The following is a 20,037-nucleotide window of genomic DNA, read 5'->3' on the forward strand; positions in this document are numbered from 1 at the left end:
GGCAATAATACAATACTCAGTTCCTACCAGGAGTTGTTTTTGTTTTGTTTTTTTAACCTACTTGAAGAGTCAAGGTTAATTTAACTTTTGGTTATCTGAAGCAATACCCAAACTACACGATAATAGATGGTTACGTGGTAAATGACATTATCCTTGATGTGCTTCTCTTTGTACATTCTTGGAACTCTCATCTCTTGTGATTTTATCTAATAACTATGTAGGTCAATGTTTCTCAGTTTTGAGTAATGTAGGGATAGACGGCTGCAAAATTTCTTACATTCCCTCAGTATGGAATGAAAGTATTTTTATTATTATTTTACCAGAACATGTGCCAATCTAAAAATAGGCACAAGCTACTTAACCTTACGATTCTTAAACTATAAAAAACAAATCTACAAAGTAAATACAGAAAAGTTATACAGCCCATAGAATTTAAACTAATTGAGTCACGTGGATGTTTTGTTGAAGCAAAAAAATCACACTCTGAGCCTGAGCTTGGTTCTGCCTAATGTGCAGCTTTCTGTGCTTTCTACAGGTCTTTCTCACTATGACTCCCATGATGATTCACCTCTTACCACTTCTTTACTCAAACCACTCTGAAACTACCCTTTATACACTTCCTGTGGGTTTTCTTTTCTTTTGCTGTGATTTGTACAAACACATCATGTGTGTATTAACTCTGCTTGTGACATTTTCTGTTTGGCAACAATTAATACAGTGCTATCGGTTGTCAACTTGAACTACAAATGAAAAGGTAAGAAATTTGGGGTGATTTGGTATAAGGTAGCTGTCCACATGGTCCCAAATGTTCTTATTATTTTTGGAAGAGTGTCAGATGTGAAATCCTCACAAAAAGGTATTTTAAAAATCCTCACTAAAAACGGAGTGCCGCTGTGGTGGATGCAGCTGTGCCTGCCAGTTGCCCTATAAGGAAGCACGTGGTGCCTCAGCCACTAGAAGACACATCCAGTTCTCAGTTCCTTTAGGGTTTGTTCAGCTGCAGAGCTGCCAGGGTTTGCCCTCCACAGGTACCCACATTCAAGGACAGTTGGAGGCAGTGGTATTAAAACTTGGCTATTTCACCCGAACAGGGACAACTCTGATGGGCCACATATGTTCCAGTTTCCCATTGACCTGACTGATGCTTTGTTGGCCTGCCTTGCAGTTCCATCTTACCCTCCTAGTCCTGGTTTCTGCCTCTCTCCCATTAGTGATGATCCTTAATGAACACCTTGCATGCCAAACTCCATCTCAGTGTCTGCTTCTGGAGAATCCAGCCAACAAGCACTCGAGAATCTCTCTGAGGATCCCAGAGGAGTGAGAATTCCTCTTCTGGGGTCCTGACTCTTCTTGCAAGCTTCTAGTCTGTAAGTTCAGCTCCGGTTGTATACTCCCATCAGTACTTGAAATTCAGCAGGTCCAAAGCGGACACATAACCGATCTCTTGGGCTTGTGCCTGAGAACTTGTGGTTTTTCCCTCTGCATTATAATTTATTTAATGGCACTGCCACTGTATTCCCACAGGATCAAAACTCGAGAGGTAATTTTGATTTCTCACGTATCTTGCTCTGTATAGTCTATTATTCATGCTTCTTACCATGGGAAGAACTTTACTCACGTCTCCAGGGATTCACTCCCCTCTAAACAAGGGATCTCCTAAAACTGTAATGGAGACTTTCGCTTTGCTCTTGGGATATCTGTTTCCTTTAATAGTTTTCAGTTTCCCTTCTCTCCCGTTCCACAAACTTAGAAAGAAACACATTTTTTTTCCTCATAAAGGATACATACATAAAATTCCAACCCACAATCACCTACTTATTTTGGAGTGCAGTATGTTGGCTCACCCATTGAATAAAAGAGTAATGCTTTAAGAGGATGGCAGCAAGGGCCAAGGGCTTCACTTTTCCTCCTGCAATTGAGATTAAGGCAGCATAGTCATTAAAACATTAACTTTGTTTAAAATAAATCAATAAACAAAAAAAATCTCCCATTTTCTTTCCCTCTTTATCTTTTAAACATATATATTTTTAAAGATTTTATTTATTTTATTTGACAGACAGAGATCACAAGTAGGCGGAGAAGCAGGCGGAGAGAGAGGAGGAAACAGGCTCCCTGCTGAGCAGAAAGCCTGATGCTGGGCTAGATCCCAGGACCTTGGGATCATCACCTGAGCTGAAGGCAGAGGCTGTAACCCACTGAGGCACACAGGCACCCCAATCCTCTTTATCTTTTATATTGGACTAAAGAGTAAAGAAAACCAAGTCTTGATAAATGCCGAAATAATAATTTTATAATATACAGACTAAAATGTGTAAATGTGATGAGGTTTAGAAGTCTTTGAAAACATATATACTTTTGAAAGCAGTCAACTCATTGAAAGGTACTGCTGTTTAAAACTGAAAGTTGTGTTGTCAGCTGAAGATGAGAAACTGAGCTGTTTGTGAGGGAGAGATTGTCAGGAAAGCAGTAGAACATTTCCTGCCCATGGGTGCAGTCTTGAGGATGTGTGATGGCCATGAGGAGTCCAGTAACCATCACCATAACACCGACAGGAAGCATGACACAGGACATAATCTTATCTGAGTGTGTCCTCAGTTCTTCAGACAGTTTCAGATAGCATGCTGATGGAATGATAAAAATTAGTGGAGTGGCACAGAGCACACCCTGCATATTGAAAACAAGAAATAACAATATGTTACCAAATGAGCATTCTTTGGACAGTTTTTGAAATACATTTATAAAATGTGTTTATCTTTGTACATATTAAAAGTTTAAGAGGTTGAATCAACCAAGGGAAAGAAGAATAACCCAAGACTTAGGAATAGGCTTTCCTCTTTCTGATGATATATTTACAAATGAGAATAAAATAATAGTGTATCAGACCTAAGGAAAAAATGATCAAAAAATAATAATTTAGAAAATAAAGCAGAAGGTAAGACCAACTTCTGGCAAACTCTTGAAATTTCCCATATTTTCAGCACATCACATTTTCCTATATTCTTATTTCAAATTGCTGAGTAACTACTATGCTGTTCAAATATGAGTGGTCTATTTGTTATTTATGTACAAGAGGAGACTGACTACTGGGAGGTGTGTAGAGGAGATCATCTTTCCTCTTTCTTGAATTGGTGTAAAAGTAGGTTCCCCTCTGTATGAGAAAAGAAAACTATCACCCCCGGAGCACTTAACATGAAATACTTTTCTAAATCCTCTTTCAAGTAAAACTAAACATGTTAATTACCCTAGAAAATTGACAGCAGAACTAAATGACTATGACTCATTCACCCTCCCCTGCATTAGCTTATGGATAAATCCAACCTGAGGGGGCATGTCAGATTGAAAACTATGGGGAGTAGTGTTGTCTATTATAAAAATCCCAGGAGGGGTGCCTGGTGGCTCAGTCAGTTAAGCCTCCACTCTTGATTTAGGCACAGGTTGTGATCTCACAGTCATAAGATGGAGCCCCATGTCAGTCTCTGCACTCAGAGGGAAGAGCGCTTGAGATTCTGCCTTTCCCTCTCTCTCTGCCCCTCCCCCGACTCACACCGTGTTATGTTTGTGCTCTCGCTCTCTCTTGCAAATAAATAAATAAATAAATAAATATTAAAAAAAAAAATACCGAGAGTTACTGACTTCAAGAAAAGATACTTTCCCTTTGAAGAGGCTAAATTCGAGTTACACACTTGGCAAATGAAATAATGTTAAAATTTAATGTACTTTAGGCGATATAGTTTTAAAATTATATTAAATGTTAATTATACATTAAACAAAATATAACATACTATTAAATATATTAAATATAATTGTATAACAAATGACATTCTCTTAGGCCATAAAACACAAGTTTTTAAAAACAGACAATAGCAAATGTGATATCGGTTTAAAATTAAAAGCAAGCCTTCCATAAAATACACGTTTTGCTATATTTGAGGAAGTTATTATGGAAATATGTAAATATACAGAAAAGTAGAAAGAATAGTATAATGAAACCCTATATACCTATCACCTAAGATTTAAAAGCTTTCTGACACATTAGTTGGTAGATTTCCCCAAGGAAAAATCACAGAAAACTGATTTTGAAGCTGGAGGATATAAAAAAACAAATTATAACTTGAAATAGTTTTAAAATAAATATTTTCTCAATAGCATCATTTACTAAAATTACTGTGTTATACTCAGTACCATCCTCATACCAGAAATATTACAACTATGATTCCAAAAATACAACTTTTGTAGCTTTTACAAAAATAGCAGAAGTCCAGAGAAATCGCAGCTGATTGGAATACATTATGAAATGACTATTGAGGCACTATCTAAAAACTTGGGGAAGAATAAGAGGGACCACACTTCATGGAAAATATGCCTACAGCTAGAGATAAGAATGGGAAAAGAGGTGCCTAACTGTATTCTAATTTAAAAATATATGGAAAATGTAATTTTGCTATTTCTAATACCTGCATACAAATGAATACCTACAAAGGTACACAGATATAAAGCATTAGTTTTCATATGGCAAGAACTGAATGAATTATGGACTCCTTAAGCTGTCTTGAAATACTCAAAACTGACAATGTTCTTTTAGGAAAAATACTGTAGAACTCCATCTGTGTTTATAATGATTATTATCTTTTGATTTCTTTGAAAAAATTTGAAAACAATGAAAAAAGGGTTAAGATATAAATATACGTATGTGGGTGTGGGGGTGTGTATATGTATAGAGTCTCTTCTCTTCACAGGAACAAACATGTGAGACTAATGCATCTGAACTTCAGAGTGCTGAAAATGCTATCAGGATGAAAACCGCCACCAGCTGCTGTTAAGAAGCTATCCTCTGTCAGCATTTTGGGACACTTCCAAACCTAACTTGCTGGGCAGTCCAAAGCAATGGGTGTTCTGTTTATGCTATAATTCTTAAGAGTTGAGAAAGTAGTAATTAGTGGGTAAACTATATGGCTGATGTTTGTACTGGAAGAAGTCCAGTTGAGTATCTTGTCTAGATAGTGGTTACTTTCTTAATATTTGAAAGCACAGTCCTGCTAGAGGTTGTTGTTGGGACCCAAGATCATCAGTAGAATGACACAGCAGTTCCATCTGCTCTTTTTCCTGTAAATTCGTCCTGCTTATTTGATCTATTTAATATAGCCTTGTGTGAGACTACACCACTGGCTTTGGAATAATTTTTTGGAATTGCTAGGCAGGATGTAAACATCCTAACTTTCATTAAAGGGACAATAAGATGTAGCCTTATTTTAAAGGCAAGCCAGCACTGTCTTTTGATAATAACACTACTGATACCAGGGCATTCTGCAAGTTGCTGTAAGCAAATTAACAGTAGGTGTTGAGGATTTTTACTGGCAATACAAATTGGGAACTTAATTCTCCTACCAGAATAGAAACGTCTCAAAGGGTACAAAGCAGCTGAAAACTGAACAAAAGAATGCTTATACCTCTTCTAGGTTTCTCCTTGGTAATCAGTTTGGATTCTTATAACTTGAAGAGAATCTCGGGCTCACTCAGGCAGCTTGGACTACGCCTTGCTTACCCTGATGACTGTATCTCTCTATGTGGGCTCGCGCTGGGTAATTGGCTTGCTTGCTTTCTCCTATGTGAAGCTGTACACAATGCTCATTGGGCTGGTTACTCTGGCCACAGGCCCCAGCTGCTTCTTCTTTTCTCTTTGTACTGCGAGTAAAAAACCCACCGGGCCCAATTACTGTAGATGGCTTTTTTCTCTAATAGCAACATCAGTGCCCAGATACTGGATTCTTAATATCAAGAATGGGACTTCTGTTTATTTTATTTGCTTCTAAAATGAATCCTTTAAAATTGAGGGTGCATTTCCTTTGGAAAATATGTCATTGTTGTCTACTGTTATGAAAACAATGCAATAATAAGGAAGCTATGCTCTAAATGGGGTTTTGCTTTTTATTAAGTAACTAATGTAACTCCAAATATTTATCCTATATTCTAGTCATAGTAAGTAACAGCATTTCCCCAACTTTGCAAATTGAGAGTCTGATTCTATTACACATCTCATAAGTGAAGATCATTATTCTACTTAGTGATGATTCAGACACCACAGTAGAAAAGAATTCTTAGAGTACAACAATTGTTAACTAATATAAAACTATTAGCTAAAAACTAATTTAGATGAAAAACTTCCAGTTCCATGTTATTTCATCTCCTGGTATTGATTTTATCTCATTATTAAAGTCTAACCATATATATTATAGATTACTCTTAACCTCACTTATAGGTAAGTTTAATGCATAGGTTTTTAACTTAAAAATTGGATAGAGAAATGAACCTACTTATTTTGCATAATTTAAAGCCTTCTATTTAGGAAACCTTAAGCTAGCATAATAATTAAAAATGTGGTCTATAGGGGCTGAAAGCCTGTGTTCAAATCTTGATTCTGCCACTTGCAGGTAGTGTGAACTATTTAGTCACTCTATTTAATCACTCCATGCCTCAGTTTCTTCATCTGTAAAACTAATACAGATTAAGGAAGGTAACACATGCAAAACACTTGGCACAGAGTCATCAATACTTGTTAGCTCACACTGTCATTCCGAAGTGGAACACAGCATGCTTTAGATCCGGCCTATGTTCGTTACTGAGAGAAATGATGCCTCATCTGGCTCTATTAAATGTGACAAATGTCTACATGAAGGGAGTTGAGTTAAGACCTGAATATGTTGTTGTGCATGCCAAAAGACTTTTGTTGATTGGAAAAACATACGCTCAGGTGATCTGTAAAAGAATGGAGATCCTATACTACATTCTCACAAAATGCCCTCAGTGATTCAGCATTTCCATGCAACACCTGGTGCTTATCACAAGTGCCTCCTTAATCCCCACCACCTGTATAACTCATCCGCCATCCACCTCCCCTCTGGTAATCACCAGTTTGTTCTATTTTTTTTTTTTTTTTTAGTTTGTTCTCTTAATTAAGAGTCTGTTTCTTGTTTTGCTTCCTTCTCTCTTTTTTTCCCCTTTGCTTGTTTATTTCCTAAATTCCAAAAACGAGTGAAATCATACAGTATTTGTCTTTCTCTGACTCATTTCACTTAGCATAATACTCTGGCTCCATCCACGTTGTTGCAAATGGCAAGATTTCATTCTTTTTTACGACTGAGTAATAGTCCATTGTGTATGTATGCCACATCTTCTTATCCATTCATCACTCGATGGACATTTGGGCTCTTTCCATAGTTTAGTTATTATAGGTAATTCTGCTGTAAACATTAGGGTGCATGTATCCCTTTGAATTAGGGTTTTTGTATTCTTTGGGTAAACACCTAGTAGTGCAATTGCTGGGTTGTAAGGTAGTTCTATATTTAACTTTTTGAGGAACCTCCCTACTGTTCTCCGGAATGACTGCACCAGTTTGCACTCTCACCAATACTGCAAGAGAGTTCCCCTTTCTCCACATTCTTGCCAACATCTATTGTTTCTTGTGTTGTTAATTTAAGCCATTCTGACGGTTGTGAGGTGATATCTCATTGTAATTTTGATCTGTATTTCCCTGATGATGAGTGATGTTTAGTATCTTTTCACGTGCCTGTTGGTCATCTCTATGTCTTCTTCCCATTTTTAAATTGGATTATTCATTTTGGGATTGTCGAGTTTCATAAGGTTTTTATGTATTTTGGATACCGACCGTTTACAGGTGCCATTTGCAAATATCTTCTTTCATTCCATAGGCTGCCTTTTTGTGTTGTTGATTGTTTCCCTCTGTGCAGCTTTTTATTTTGATGTAGTCCCAATAGGTTATTTTTACTTTTGTTTCCCTTGTCTCAGGAGACATATGTAGCAAGAAGTTGCTATGGCTGATGTCAAATGGGTTACTACTGCCTGTGTTCTCCTGTAGGATTTTTACAGTTTCAAGTCTCACATTTAGATCTGTAATCCATTTTGAATTTATTTTTGTGTTGGTGTAAGAAAGTGGTCCAGTTTTATTCTTTTGCATGTTGCTATCCAGTTTTCCCAACACCATTTGTTGAAGAGACTGTCTTTTCCCGTTTAATATTCTTTCCTACTTTGCCAGTGTTTAATTGACCATATAGTTATGGGCTCACTTCTTTAAACCTAGTGTAATTGTCTTGGGTTATTAGATCATAACAGACAACTTAAAACTCTTATTTGTCTTTTTATGAGTATCTATATAACCAGGTTTAAAAAAAAAATCTAAGAATCTTGAATCATGTTTAAAATTTTTCAAAATAGTCTTCCACAACCAGTTCAGATCTTGACTTTATAATAGACATTCATCCAATATTCTGCCCTCATTATTCTATAATACCAGAATTCTGTCTTAAACACAAAAAACTTTCAACATAAGTACAACAGGGAATATTTAATGTAATTAAGTGCTTACAATTTTGTTGTCAGAGAGATAAGCAATTAGCAGAAAGTTACGGTAATATTTATAAAAATAGATCATTACTAAAAAATTAGAAATATGTATGAGGTTGTTTAAATTAAAGGGAATAAAAAATTGTTAGGCGATCAACATGTGGTGAGCTATCAGGTAGTTGATAAACATATTTTTTTATACCAGAATCCTACAATACTAAAAGAACAGACAACCAAAGATGAACTCAAATGAGACATTTAACAAAATAAGAAATAACAGATCTGGGAATCATTATGTTGATCACACCTCAGCACAGATGAAAGATTACTATCATTGTCAATGCAATCAATTTTTGGTAACACTTAATATACCAGTGCTACTCTAAAGGATGTCTTTTATGTCCAGGAACATTTGTAGAAATAGTTCCTGATCTGTGGTCCCAAGAGTCAATTGCCCATGCAGTAATTTGAGCACTGTGTTCTTAGCACTATGCCATAGACTGTGGAGGATGGAAGAGGCAGCTAAATATCATTCTTGTCTTCAAAGAACTTACTCTCTGGTAGGAAAGGCAAGCTTATGGACAGTCCAAACAGTACATGATAACAATACATAAATCAAGTTAGTGCATTGAGGTCACAGCCATCCACTTACACAGATCAAGGTTGGAATGTGAAATGATTTTGTATGAACTGTCTAGCCTTTGGCCTATGCAAAACTGAGAAGTAGGTGAAAGTTACCTTTGATATTCATGCATCTTTCTAAGAGATTTCTTTCTATTGCTGGTGGAATAGATGTTTCTCCAGGGTCCTGTGGTTTTGGGAAGCTGCCTACTCCCTACTCTTCGTATACCCTGCTACGAGAACATCCTCAAGAGTCTATTACTGACTGAATCTGTTTTGTCTGTAACTTAAAATTCAGATGGTATCTTGAGGGAATAGTGTCTTGGACACAGACAATAATAATACCTTTACCTATCTCTCAACTCTCAATGGAGTGAGGAAATAATGACATGGGATCTCATCTGTAAAAGTCTGCCCTCCCTTTGGTGCACAATTAATAAATGCTGAGTGGTGGGATTCTGAGCAGAAATTCCATAAGGATTGTAGAAGAGGAAAATTAATGACTCTAAAGTGGTAGATCCATTTCTATTCATTTCTCACCAGATGGCATCATTGTCCCAGCTCCACAAAGTAGAACTGAGGAGTCATTCTTGATGTGTCCCTCTAGCCCCCTGTGTCACCAAATCCTCTTAATCTTTTCTTATATGTGTCTTTTGGGAATCCCTCTTTCCTTTCTCTTCTCTTTGATTTATATAGCAGCTGAACTTTTCAGGTTTATTTGTGAGATTGTAAGCTCCATGAAAGCATAGATCTTTTCTGATTTCCTCCCATCATTGTATCTCAATTATATAAATTTGATCAACAAATAAATGAGTTAGAAGTTGCACTAGACCTTAAATCTTTGTATATTTGGACGAAAAAATGAAAGGAAAAATAATAATTATAAAAGAATAAACATAAGCCAAAGGATAAAAGAAAGAATTAATATGGCTTACTCATAGGCCCAAAATAAGATTGACTAGAGCTAAAAGTGGATTTGGGAAAGTAAATGGTAAATAACCTTCTATAGAAGGCACAGGGTCAGATTACAGAGGCAACAGAGTTTATGCTTGCTCTCGTAGGAAAGTGGAGATTTTCAAGCATTGTCAAGATAAACTGGAAGGAGAACTTAAATACGTGCTAGTTGAAACGCAAAGCCAGTTTTAATTCAGATGTGATATGACGGGGACTTAGACTTGGGAGAGAGAAGGAGAGATTATGAGGGAAAGGTCTAGAAAAGGAAACAAAAGATTTTAAAGAAAAAGAACTTGGGCTGTGGTAAGTGAATGTGGGGTATAGATATAAGTCTCTTCATTCACAATTTTTTAATGAATCCCTCTAGACCTGTTTTTATGCAGCAACTTCCAGATCCACTTAATATGTAGTTATTTTTAGTAATATTTATGTTTATTATAGAAAATAAAATATGAAAAAGTGCTTCAAACCAGGGTGTCTCAACCTTAGCACTACTGAAGTTTTAGATTGGATAATTCTTTATAATGGGGGCTTTCCTGTGCATTTTGGGGACTTCAGCAGCATCCTTGGCCTTTCCCAATAGATGCAGAAGCACCCACCTATCCACCTGTGACAGCTGAAAATGTTCCCTGGTAAGGAGGAGCAAAATCTCCCCATTAGAGAATCCCTGCTCTAAAAGTATATAGTTTTAGAAAGTACACAATATCATCATTGTAATATTTATTATCACATAACAAACACATTTTCATCTCATTTCAGAAACTGATACCTTTGTTAGGGAAAATCCTTCATTAAATGTAAACATTATTTTTGAAGGGATTTTTAGAATGGAAGGTGTAAATTTTTAAATGTACTTACATTGAGTTCTAAAACTTTTCCAAGACAATCAATCAGCAATGATATAAGCATGGCTACAGTAATGATAACCACCGTTACAATAATGTGGAAGACCAATGAAAGATTCCCACCAAAAAACACATTGGTAATTACCTGCCAAATAAACACATTATTTAGAGAGGGAGTCTCAGAGGCATGCAGGACTTATCAAGAAAGTATATCATATTATAGCAATCAGGACTGAATAAAAAACTACCAGTAAGACAGTCAGTCAAATCTTAAGCCATATGAATGTCCTATCTTTTCCAAAGTACTTACACATAGATGAACACACAATTCAATAACAAGTATTCTTTGTTGAATTATTAGACAGGCAATAGATTATATTACAGACTCAAAACATGGTATATAATGTGTGAAAAAACATATTTCTCAAGTGTAAGAAAGATCCTGGGAAGTTACCTTATAAGGTATTTGAACCCAACAAGAAACATTGATGCTATTTAGATTATTTGAGTGAGAGGAGACTGAAGAGAATCAACCAATCTAAGAAAACAAATAGTGATCAATTTGTGACTGGATAAAAAAGATCAAATAGAATAGAACTAGAAGTTAATAGAAATCAAATAGAACTAGAAGGAGCTTTAGTTACCTAGATCCAACTTTCTTTAATCAGTTTTATAGCAATCCTGAAATGTCCTTGTCCTACTTTGGCTTGAGGTAAGGTTTGAAAGGTTTGTCCTACTTTGGCTTGAGGTAAGGTTTGAAACATGGGTAGGATTTAGAGCAGAATTAGAGACTGAAGTAACAGTGTGAAAAGAGCAAAAGAGGAAAGAAGAACAGGAAAGATACCTATGAAAGACAAAAGGAGACAATCTGAATAGGATTGACTCTGTGCAAGAGAACCCTGAGACAAGAGTTGGAAATGGTAGAAGGTCAGATGCTGGGGACCTTAATGAAACCAACTCTGCAAGCTGTTACTTACCCAACATTCCTCACAGACTGCACAGACTGCTAACAATTACCATGAATAGTAATAAATTTTACTCATTTATGGTTTTGCAATGGGTGATATTTTTCAGGTATTTAAAATTCATTCAATTACCATGAATAGTAATAAATTTTACTCATTTATGGTTTTGCAATGGGTGATATTTTTCAGGTATTTAAAATTCATTCTTATAGAAGCCTCTAATATATGATTATAATAGTAGAAAATCACTGAGTGTGGCAGAATAGTGAGAGATACTCATTAGTGGTAAGGACAGGCTTTTTGGTGTCCTTGTATGTGGCTGGCTACTTTACCTACAAGTAGAAATGGCTTTGACTGTGTTTATACTAAGTGTGTGTGTATATGTGTATGGAGGGGCGGCGGATAGAAAGGAGAGAAAAAGGAAGTGAATGAGCAAAGTAGATTTGAGATTCCTCTGCCTAGTATTTGCTACCATGGAAGAGATCTTTATTTAGTTCTATCTTCCCATCAATCACGGCAGCTGGAGAGGCAGAGGACTAAAGATATAAGCTGTGCAGGTAGAGTGACTCAGATGGTCACCAGAAACCACATAAGAATGTACCATCTGTTAACTGCTGATCTACTGATCAGATCTGAACCCAAAGTACTGGGCAGAAGCTAAAATAAAACCATTTCCTGTATCCAACAAGAGCAATAAAATTTCAAGGTTCTTAGATTTGAAAAGTCTTCATAAAATTTAGTCTACTTCTCCGGTATACTCAAGGTGGAGAACTGGCCTGTGAGTTAGACATTTGTAAGTGAGGACAAGTGCTAATTGTAAAAGGATATACATAGTGCTGAACATTTCCTTATTCCACTTCCCTGAGCAGTTCCTTACCCCCAGAACTGGCATAAGGTAAGCACTGGTCTTTCTCTAGAAGCCCTAGGGTTAGATAGCATATTTAAAGCTCTGTAGGCGTTTCACTTCACACATTAAACCCATTCACATGGTGCACTGTGTAAATAGCCTCTAGGAATAGATCCTAAAACTAAGCCCTTTTCAGTGTGATTGCTGAAAGAACCACTGTGAAGCAGGATCATGCTTTTTCTGCTGACTGGTACAGTGGATTTTTCACTGACTGTATAAGGGATTCCCAACAAGCCATGTTCTCCAGCTTTACACAAAAAGAATGAGTTCTTTTTCACTTAATCTTCCTTCAAAAATCCATACATATAGAACAAATACATCACAAATACATATATATGAAATATACTATGTCTATTATTTTACATGGTAAAAAATATAAATATATTTGTATAAATATATAAATGAAATATATCTGTAAAACTAGTTTTACAACTAGGTTTAAGTTGAATTTTGGTTTTCCATTGACAATAAGGCATTTTAGTTTTTTCAGAATAACAAAACTGATCAAAAACTGTTCAAAGGATGATTTTGTAAAAAATGTTTTTAATCTTAGTACTTAATTTCTTTGTAAGAATGTTTTTAAGAAAGAACAACTTAGTTTGGCTCTATTAAAGGCTGGCATTCATTTTGGAATGCAGTTGTATAAATATTTATACTTATGCTAATATAAACTAAACCACCAAACATCATCTTCAAATTCAACATTTGAAAAAAGTAATTTGTAAACATGTGAATATAAATTGTAAATGTTTAAGTTATATGACTTGCCATGCACTTGTGAATATGCAGAATTAAATTATTTACAAATCTTCCTAAATTAAATGTAGTAAGAGGGATTGACTAGGTAAAATGTTAGAAAGGAATTGTGCTTACCTCTCTAGTCACAAAGCATTCAATAGGGTACGTTAAAATGACAGTGACTGCATAACAGAACCTGCCGAATGTTACCAAATCATCATTTCTGCAATAGTTTTCAAATAAGTCTCCTAGAGAATAATATAAAATAGATGAATTTCAACAGAATATTTGAAATAAATATCTAACAAATCAGATATTGGATATTTATTACATAAGTGGAGCTCGATGAACTCCATTTAATTAATAGAATAGACTGCCAAGTCTAAATACACATTTTTTGTTTTCAACAACTATACATACTGATAACACTTTCAATAACTTCTCAATATTTTTAATAACTATACATACTGATAATAATATCCTGATATTAAAACTAGTACATGTTCCACGTGAAGATGAACTAATCAGTGACAGTTTTTCTCTTACTCTGTTTGTTTTAGTAGATCTGCCTTAAATTTGTATCAACTTCTGGAAAATACTTTCATCCATTGTCTTCTGACACCCGAATCAACTCCCTAAATTCTTGTGCATTAGCTTTATAAACTTGCTCTGGTCTTTGTTTCTGGCAAATAAGTGACTTCGTTATTAAAAAAAAAAAAAAAAAAAGTCTGTTAAAATAAACAAATTTCCTTTTGAAATGTTATTCTTAGATCAAGGGCAATCCTGAAAGGAAGAGTAGACCAGTACATCTGGGGAGCTGAATTTCCTGTAATCATGCTATCGGGTTTAATCCCAGACCCAGGGCCACAGCAAGGATTCACCTTTTATGGTATCTGACATGTACCCGAGTGCAAGTGCACTAATACAAAACTGTAAAAATATGTTTATTTCTGAGGAAAAGCATTATATTTAATTAGTTCCAAACTAAACAATGGACCATGTACACCTTGAATCAATTCTTTTTTTAGAGACTCTATTTTCTCAGACATCTATGAAGAAATGGAGGGATCTGATGAGGGCCCAAGCGTCATGTCAGCAAAAAGTTTCCCAATACTGAAACAAACACTATTTGGGCTTATTTATTTCCTAAATATAACACACTTACATTTTAAAATTTGGGTCATATTTTCCAGTTAGACTGAAGAAAAAGTCAGATCAAAGTCACACAGTACTTCAATGTTTAGGAAGAAAACAAAACTATACTTCTGTTCTTTTTTTTTTTTTTTTCATTAAAAAGTTAAATGACGTCCTCTGCCAAGACTTACTTTAATGACACTTCTCCCCTCCCCCTATAAATTGGAACCAATGTACATTACTTTCTAGGGTCCCTTTGGGGCAGAAAGGGATTAAACCACAAAGCAGTCCTGACAGAGACCTGCTTCAAGGTTGACTGAAAAGATTGTACCACTCAGAGAAGAGGACAGAAGGTCTCTGATCACCAATCTTCACTAAAAAAATGGATCCTACACCTTTTCCAAAGGGACTGAGAATGTCAAGAACACCCTCGACTTCTTTACTGCCTAACAAGCTAAAATTTATCTACTAAAAGGGAAAAGAAAAAAAGCATGCAGTTTGCACAGGTAAGACCAGATTTGCCCAAAATGAAATGGCCTGAAGAAACAATGTCAAGTTTATTCCAGCTTGCGTCTAAGTATATCTTTGGGAATTATAGCTAAGTTAAAAAACTAAAAAAAAAAAAAAAAAAAAAAAAAACCAACCCAAAAAAAAAAAAAAAAACAAAAAGCCCAAACCAAAACCAACCTGTCAGCTTTGTTATATAAAGATTTAATTGTATCTACGCAATTACCACCGATAACACCACCAGGAAGGTTTTAGTAAGAAAGAGGGTTTATGTCTTACAGGGAAGGCATTTAAAAACCAAGGTTTTGTACAGACTGGCCCCTACAGGCCATTCACCTTGGCAAATGATGTAGCAATAGTGATACATGGCAGTATTTTGAAACATAATTTTTACCAAGACTTTCACAGTCACTTCATTGCTGCACTCAAATGGCACATATACAGATTATATTTTTGATGGCATTGGAATTATGTTAAACACTGTTTTGAAGCCGTTTTTACTTTTTTCTTTATTTCTTGAGAAATCTCTGCCTATAATCATAGTCATCTGTAACTATATGAAACAATACACCCAAGAGTACCTCGTATCATGTGAAAACTAAGTGAAGAGGAGCTTGAGGGTAAGAGACAGCTTTTAATGGGTTGCACTTGACCAAAGTAGGTTAGACAGCAAGAGAGAGTGGAACAAAAAATTGAACTGGAAGTCAGGAGACTTGTTTTCTACTTTGTCACCAGCCAGCCTGGGCAAGTTTCTTCACCGCTTTGTGTTTTAAGCAGGGGGTAAAACTAGTTATTCCACTTACCTTCATAGGGTTGTTTCAAGGTCAAATGAGATAATAGACCGGCAAAAGCTGTGACATGTCTGAATCACAGCATTTTGTGGGCTGTCAGATTACCCTGGGTATTATACTACACAGAGAAGTGAGTGCACAGGTCAAAGGAAGCAGAAGAGATAGCCACTCCGCTGTTGGGCCTGGGTGAACAGGGGAAAGAGAAATAAATTCAGTGTGGGGTGGTGTGTTGGAGGAGAAGGGGAGGGGTGGGGCTGGTTTTGTGGGAACGATGATGTTTTGTGCGTAAAGCAAGAATGGGATAACTCAGTAGGAATGTCCTGCAGGCAAGAGGCTGGAGATGGAAAGAAAGGTCTGGACTAGAGTTTAAAACAATGACAATCTCCATAGAATTTGTTGAGAGAAAAGAAGGCAACTTGTCTGAGCCAGTTAATGGAAGGTGGGGGAAGAAGAGGAGAGAAGGTAGGGAAAAGAAAATATTAACAGAGTGAATGATGATATGGCAGTGCTCCTTCTCCTACAGGAGGAAAGACAGGACGTTTAGAACTGTCATGTGATTCACAGAGATGCATGAGAATCAGAACCAAGAAGATTATTCACTTTGAAGAGTGGGAGGATGCTGGCGTTTCTGAAAGTGAAGCTGCAGTAGAGCAGTGGAGAGGGAAGCCAGATTTCAAGTGCTTTTAAGTGAAACAATGGAAGAAGAGAGTTGAAAAGGGAGAAAACCAAGAAAACAGAAACAGCACAGGTGGGAAGGTAGAGGAGAGAATGGATAAAAGAGATTAGTGATATGTTGAAGTAGAACACTGGGTATAATTGTGCCCTAAATGAGAAGTGACAGAACCACTCCATGTGAGTAACAAAATATAATGACAACTGAATCTCTCATTTTACCTTGGGTGAAGCCAGTAAAGGTCAAGTATCCACATGTAGCAAAGAGAGTACTGATGAGTACAGAAGCCAAGGTGGACATGTGGATAATGCGGGACCACTTAGCTACTGTGGGGTCTTCCAAAGAACCATAAACTAAGAAGCAGTTATGGTGGCAAATGAATGCTGCAATACAAAAAAGAAAAAAAAAGCACCATTAAAGCAAGTGTTACTGGATTTCCTTCTCCTTCGGGGCCCACGGTGTCACAGGGCTTCGAAGAAGGAAGAGGTAGATCAGAGTGGTGGGCAGCAGCAAAGCGAGGTTTACTGAGCAACAGCAATGTGAGAGTACAAAGCTCTGAGGACAGCAGGACCCAAGAGGATTGCCATTAGAGTTTCGAAAGCTATAGGGGTTTTTATGGGCTTGTTGGAGGGCTGTTTTAATCTGATTAACCCTCCTGGCACCTGTCATCCAAGCACATTTTTGTCATCTACCTATCACATGGGAAAGGGTGGAGGGCTCCTTCCAGCGTGGTGTAAAATCCTTTTAAGGGTGGTTTCCTCTTAGAGCAGGGGCCCCCTGTCCCTGCCTGCCTGCTTTCCAACTGTCCTTCATCACAAGCACTAAGATTCTCTTTTTTCCTCCAAAAATTTAGAGATGTATGGACTTTGGAATGCTACTGAACTGAAGTTCAAATACATAAATTTACTAGCTCTGTCAGAAAATAACTTTTTTAACAACTGTAGGAATGAGAAATTTCACTCATGTTAGACTTATGTGGTCTCTTCCCGTCACTCTTGATACAAACCAGTCCTATCCAACTTTCTCTCCCATTTTCTGTTTCCTGGTGGCCTTCCAATCTTAAGGGAAATCTAAACAACACTATATTTTCCATCCATGGCTTCCTTTTCAATCTGGGATATAACAGAGTAGCTTTAGACATCTGGCCAATTTGTAATACCTTGTGTGCAAGGTTTTAAATAAGCACATAACACTTGCTAGATTTTCAAGTTAAAAAACAAGATGACCATAATGAGTTTTCTGCATGAGAAAGAGACTTGTCCAAATTAAATCAAATTTTAGTGATGAGTGAGAAAAGTTTGAGCCTAATTTTATGTCGGCACAAACTAGATCATATGCTGCTAATAGGAAGTATAAAACTTTGACATCTGCTCTCCAGACACAAATATGAAACTTTTTCATTATACAGAAGATTCCATATTGAGAAAGGGTCTGTGAAATCATACACTCACCGAATGACATCACGCCAAGAGCCTGAATGGCACTGGGCTTTGCAAATACCCAAGCATCTTCCGTTTTTGGTCTAGAAGATAAATCAGGTAATTTAACGAATGAGCAAACAAATGCAAGCCTAAGCATGTCAGAGAACAAGAAATGGTGTCACAATAAAAACTGAGTATCTTTAAGTCAGAATTAATAAGGGGCCCCCATTAATTTTCTTTAATTATAAATAATTTCCCAGGAACATGCATGTTATGGTTCCCTCGGGTCCTCTAAAATGCATGCCAAATACTTGGGAAGACTTCATTCTTACATATTTAAAATATCCACTGACTACTTAATTTTATGACTTTTTTACTCACCAATTTAACAACAAACATTTGTTATGCACTCATCCTTGAAGATACTGATTGAGGGAGATACAAAAATTAATAATGCAATGTTCCTCCTCAGCTAATCAATACATCCTTCATTCCCCTTTAACTCATTCTCCAGGCTCATCCTACCTCAGGGAAATTCAGTTGCCACTACAGTTTACTAAAGAGGGTAGACATGAACTAATATTAACTGAATATTAACTATATTATAATATATAATATAATATTAACTGAACGTTAACAACTATATTCTGGGAATTATCTTATGATTTCTCAATCTTCACAGTAACACTCAAATATTATTGTCACTATTTAATACATTAGGAAAGTTAAGCTCTGGGTGGTGATAAAATTTGTCAAGCTTCCACAGATAATAAGTGAAGCTGAGATTTGCTGTCTGTCCCAGTATCTCTTTCACAGTGAACTTTCAGTGACCTCAAATTCCCACCTGTGGAAATAGTTCTCAAAGACATTTTGGAAATATATGAACTTTAAATTATCTGAACATTCTATTTCTTAGTGGAATTAAAATACTTGCCAACCTGTCTGCTGGCAGAGATTGGTCTCCCTGGTTAACGTATACCTGAATAACGGTGAAGAGTCTAGGTTCTGAGATCAGACAGCCTGTGTTAGTCTTCTGGCCCCTTCCACCTATTAGCTGTGTGATCTTAGGCAAGTTATGAAACTTTCTGTGCTTCAGTTTTGATATCTATAAAATGACAGTAATAATAGTAGCACCTAATCCATTGAGTTATTGTGTGAATTAAATGAGATAAAATATGTAAGATTTCTGAGAGACTTACATATTATAGTCAGTGTTTAGTAACTGGACACTAATATTATTAGCTCATTATTATTATTATTCATTGTCATTTAATAAAAGTAGACAAAATGGCTAAAATATGTCCAGCTTCCATGAAAAGGAAAGGCTTGAGTGAAACCCAAAAGAATATATTAAGATAGAAGAGGGGAAAAGGGGAAGAAGGGTCACAGAAAGCATAAAGGCAATAGGTGTAAACCCACCTATTTCATAAGTTTGTTAGTCATTCTCCAAGTAAAACAGACACACAAAAAAGTCTCATTTGCTTTGTCAGTTAGTGGGATTTAAGCATTGTCTTATTTCCCTCCCTCCCCCCCTATATTCGAAATGCGCAGTTACAGGCACAAAAGAGCTAGCTCGCCTGTGAGGGAGGCCTCAGGCTGCTCTAAGACTTGTGATTCCCAGGTTTTTGAGTGGGAGCTGCTGCCACCTGCTGCCTCCACTATTCTTACTGCAGTGAACATGAACTGATAAGAGCACCTGTCAAATTCCAAGGTTATTATGGAAAACCACAGACTTTGTTCACGATCTTTAAAAAAAAAAAAGATTCAGAAAAGCAAGCAGCACTAAAAACTACAGAAACTTGGAAGATTGTAAGCTTTTTAATATGTTTTAAAATATCTACTTTCTCTGTTAGGGTATTTGCACATGATTAATACTCATTTTTCCCTTAAATACAGATTATAGTGGTGTCCTACTTTTTAACTCATTTATTAGTAATGAAAATGCAGGAGTTTGATTTTCATTTTTCTTCCTCCATTCAAGTTTTTAAACTCTTTCCTGTCCATATGTTGCACTGAATATATTCCAAGATGGAGTATGAACTGGTACATAGAGACAATTTTGAATTTTTTTGTGTTTACCTTAATGATGCTGATTTTATGATTTATTTGTTTATTCATTTATT

At 36.2% G+C, this 20,037-nt stretch overlaps 1 protein-coding gene across 4 annotated transcripts in view; it reads right to left on the minus strand.

The window, feature by feature from the left end:
* Window positions 1-2,180: 2,180 nt before the first annotated feature.
* The window catches only part of SLC38A11 (solute carrier family 38 member 11), a 50,660-nt gene continuing 32,803 nt past the window's right edge, over window positions 2,181-20,037 (minus strand). For 2 of the 4 annotated variants that reach the window (XM_032880327.1, XM_032880328.1), the window contains 5 exons: window positions 17,945-18,015; window positions 16,715-16,876; window positions 13,524-13,636; window positions 10,792-10,923; window positions 2,181-2,664 (listed from right to left, as the gene is read on the minus strand). In XM_032880327.1, coding sequence (XP_032736218.1) covers window positions 2,371-2,664; window positions 10,792-10,923; window positions 13,524-13,636; window positions 16,715-16,876; window positions 17,945-18,015 — 772 coding nt within the window. In that variant the 3' untranslated portion in view covers window positions 2,181-2,370. The remainder of the gene's footprint in view (window positions 2,665-10,791; window positions 10,924-13,523; window positions 13,637-16,714; window positions 16,877-17,944; window positions 18,016-20,037) is intronic. The other 2 variants (XM_032880326.1, XM_032880325.1) reach the window with 2 other exon arrangements.

Source organism: Lontra canadensis, unplaced genomic scaffold (assembly GCF_010015895.1).
Source record: "Lontra canadensis isolate GAN:19392208 unplaced genomic scaffold, GSC_riverotter_1.0 scaffold69, whole genome shotgun sequence".
NCBI lineage: Eukaryota > Metazoa > Chordata > Mammalia > Carnivora > Mustelidae > Lontra > Lontra canadensis.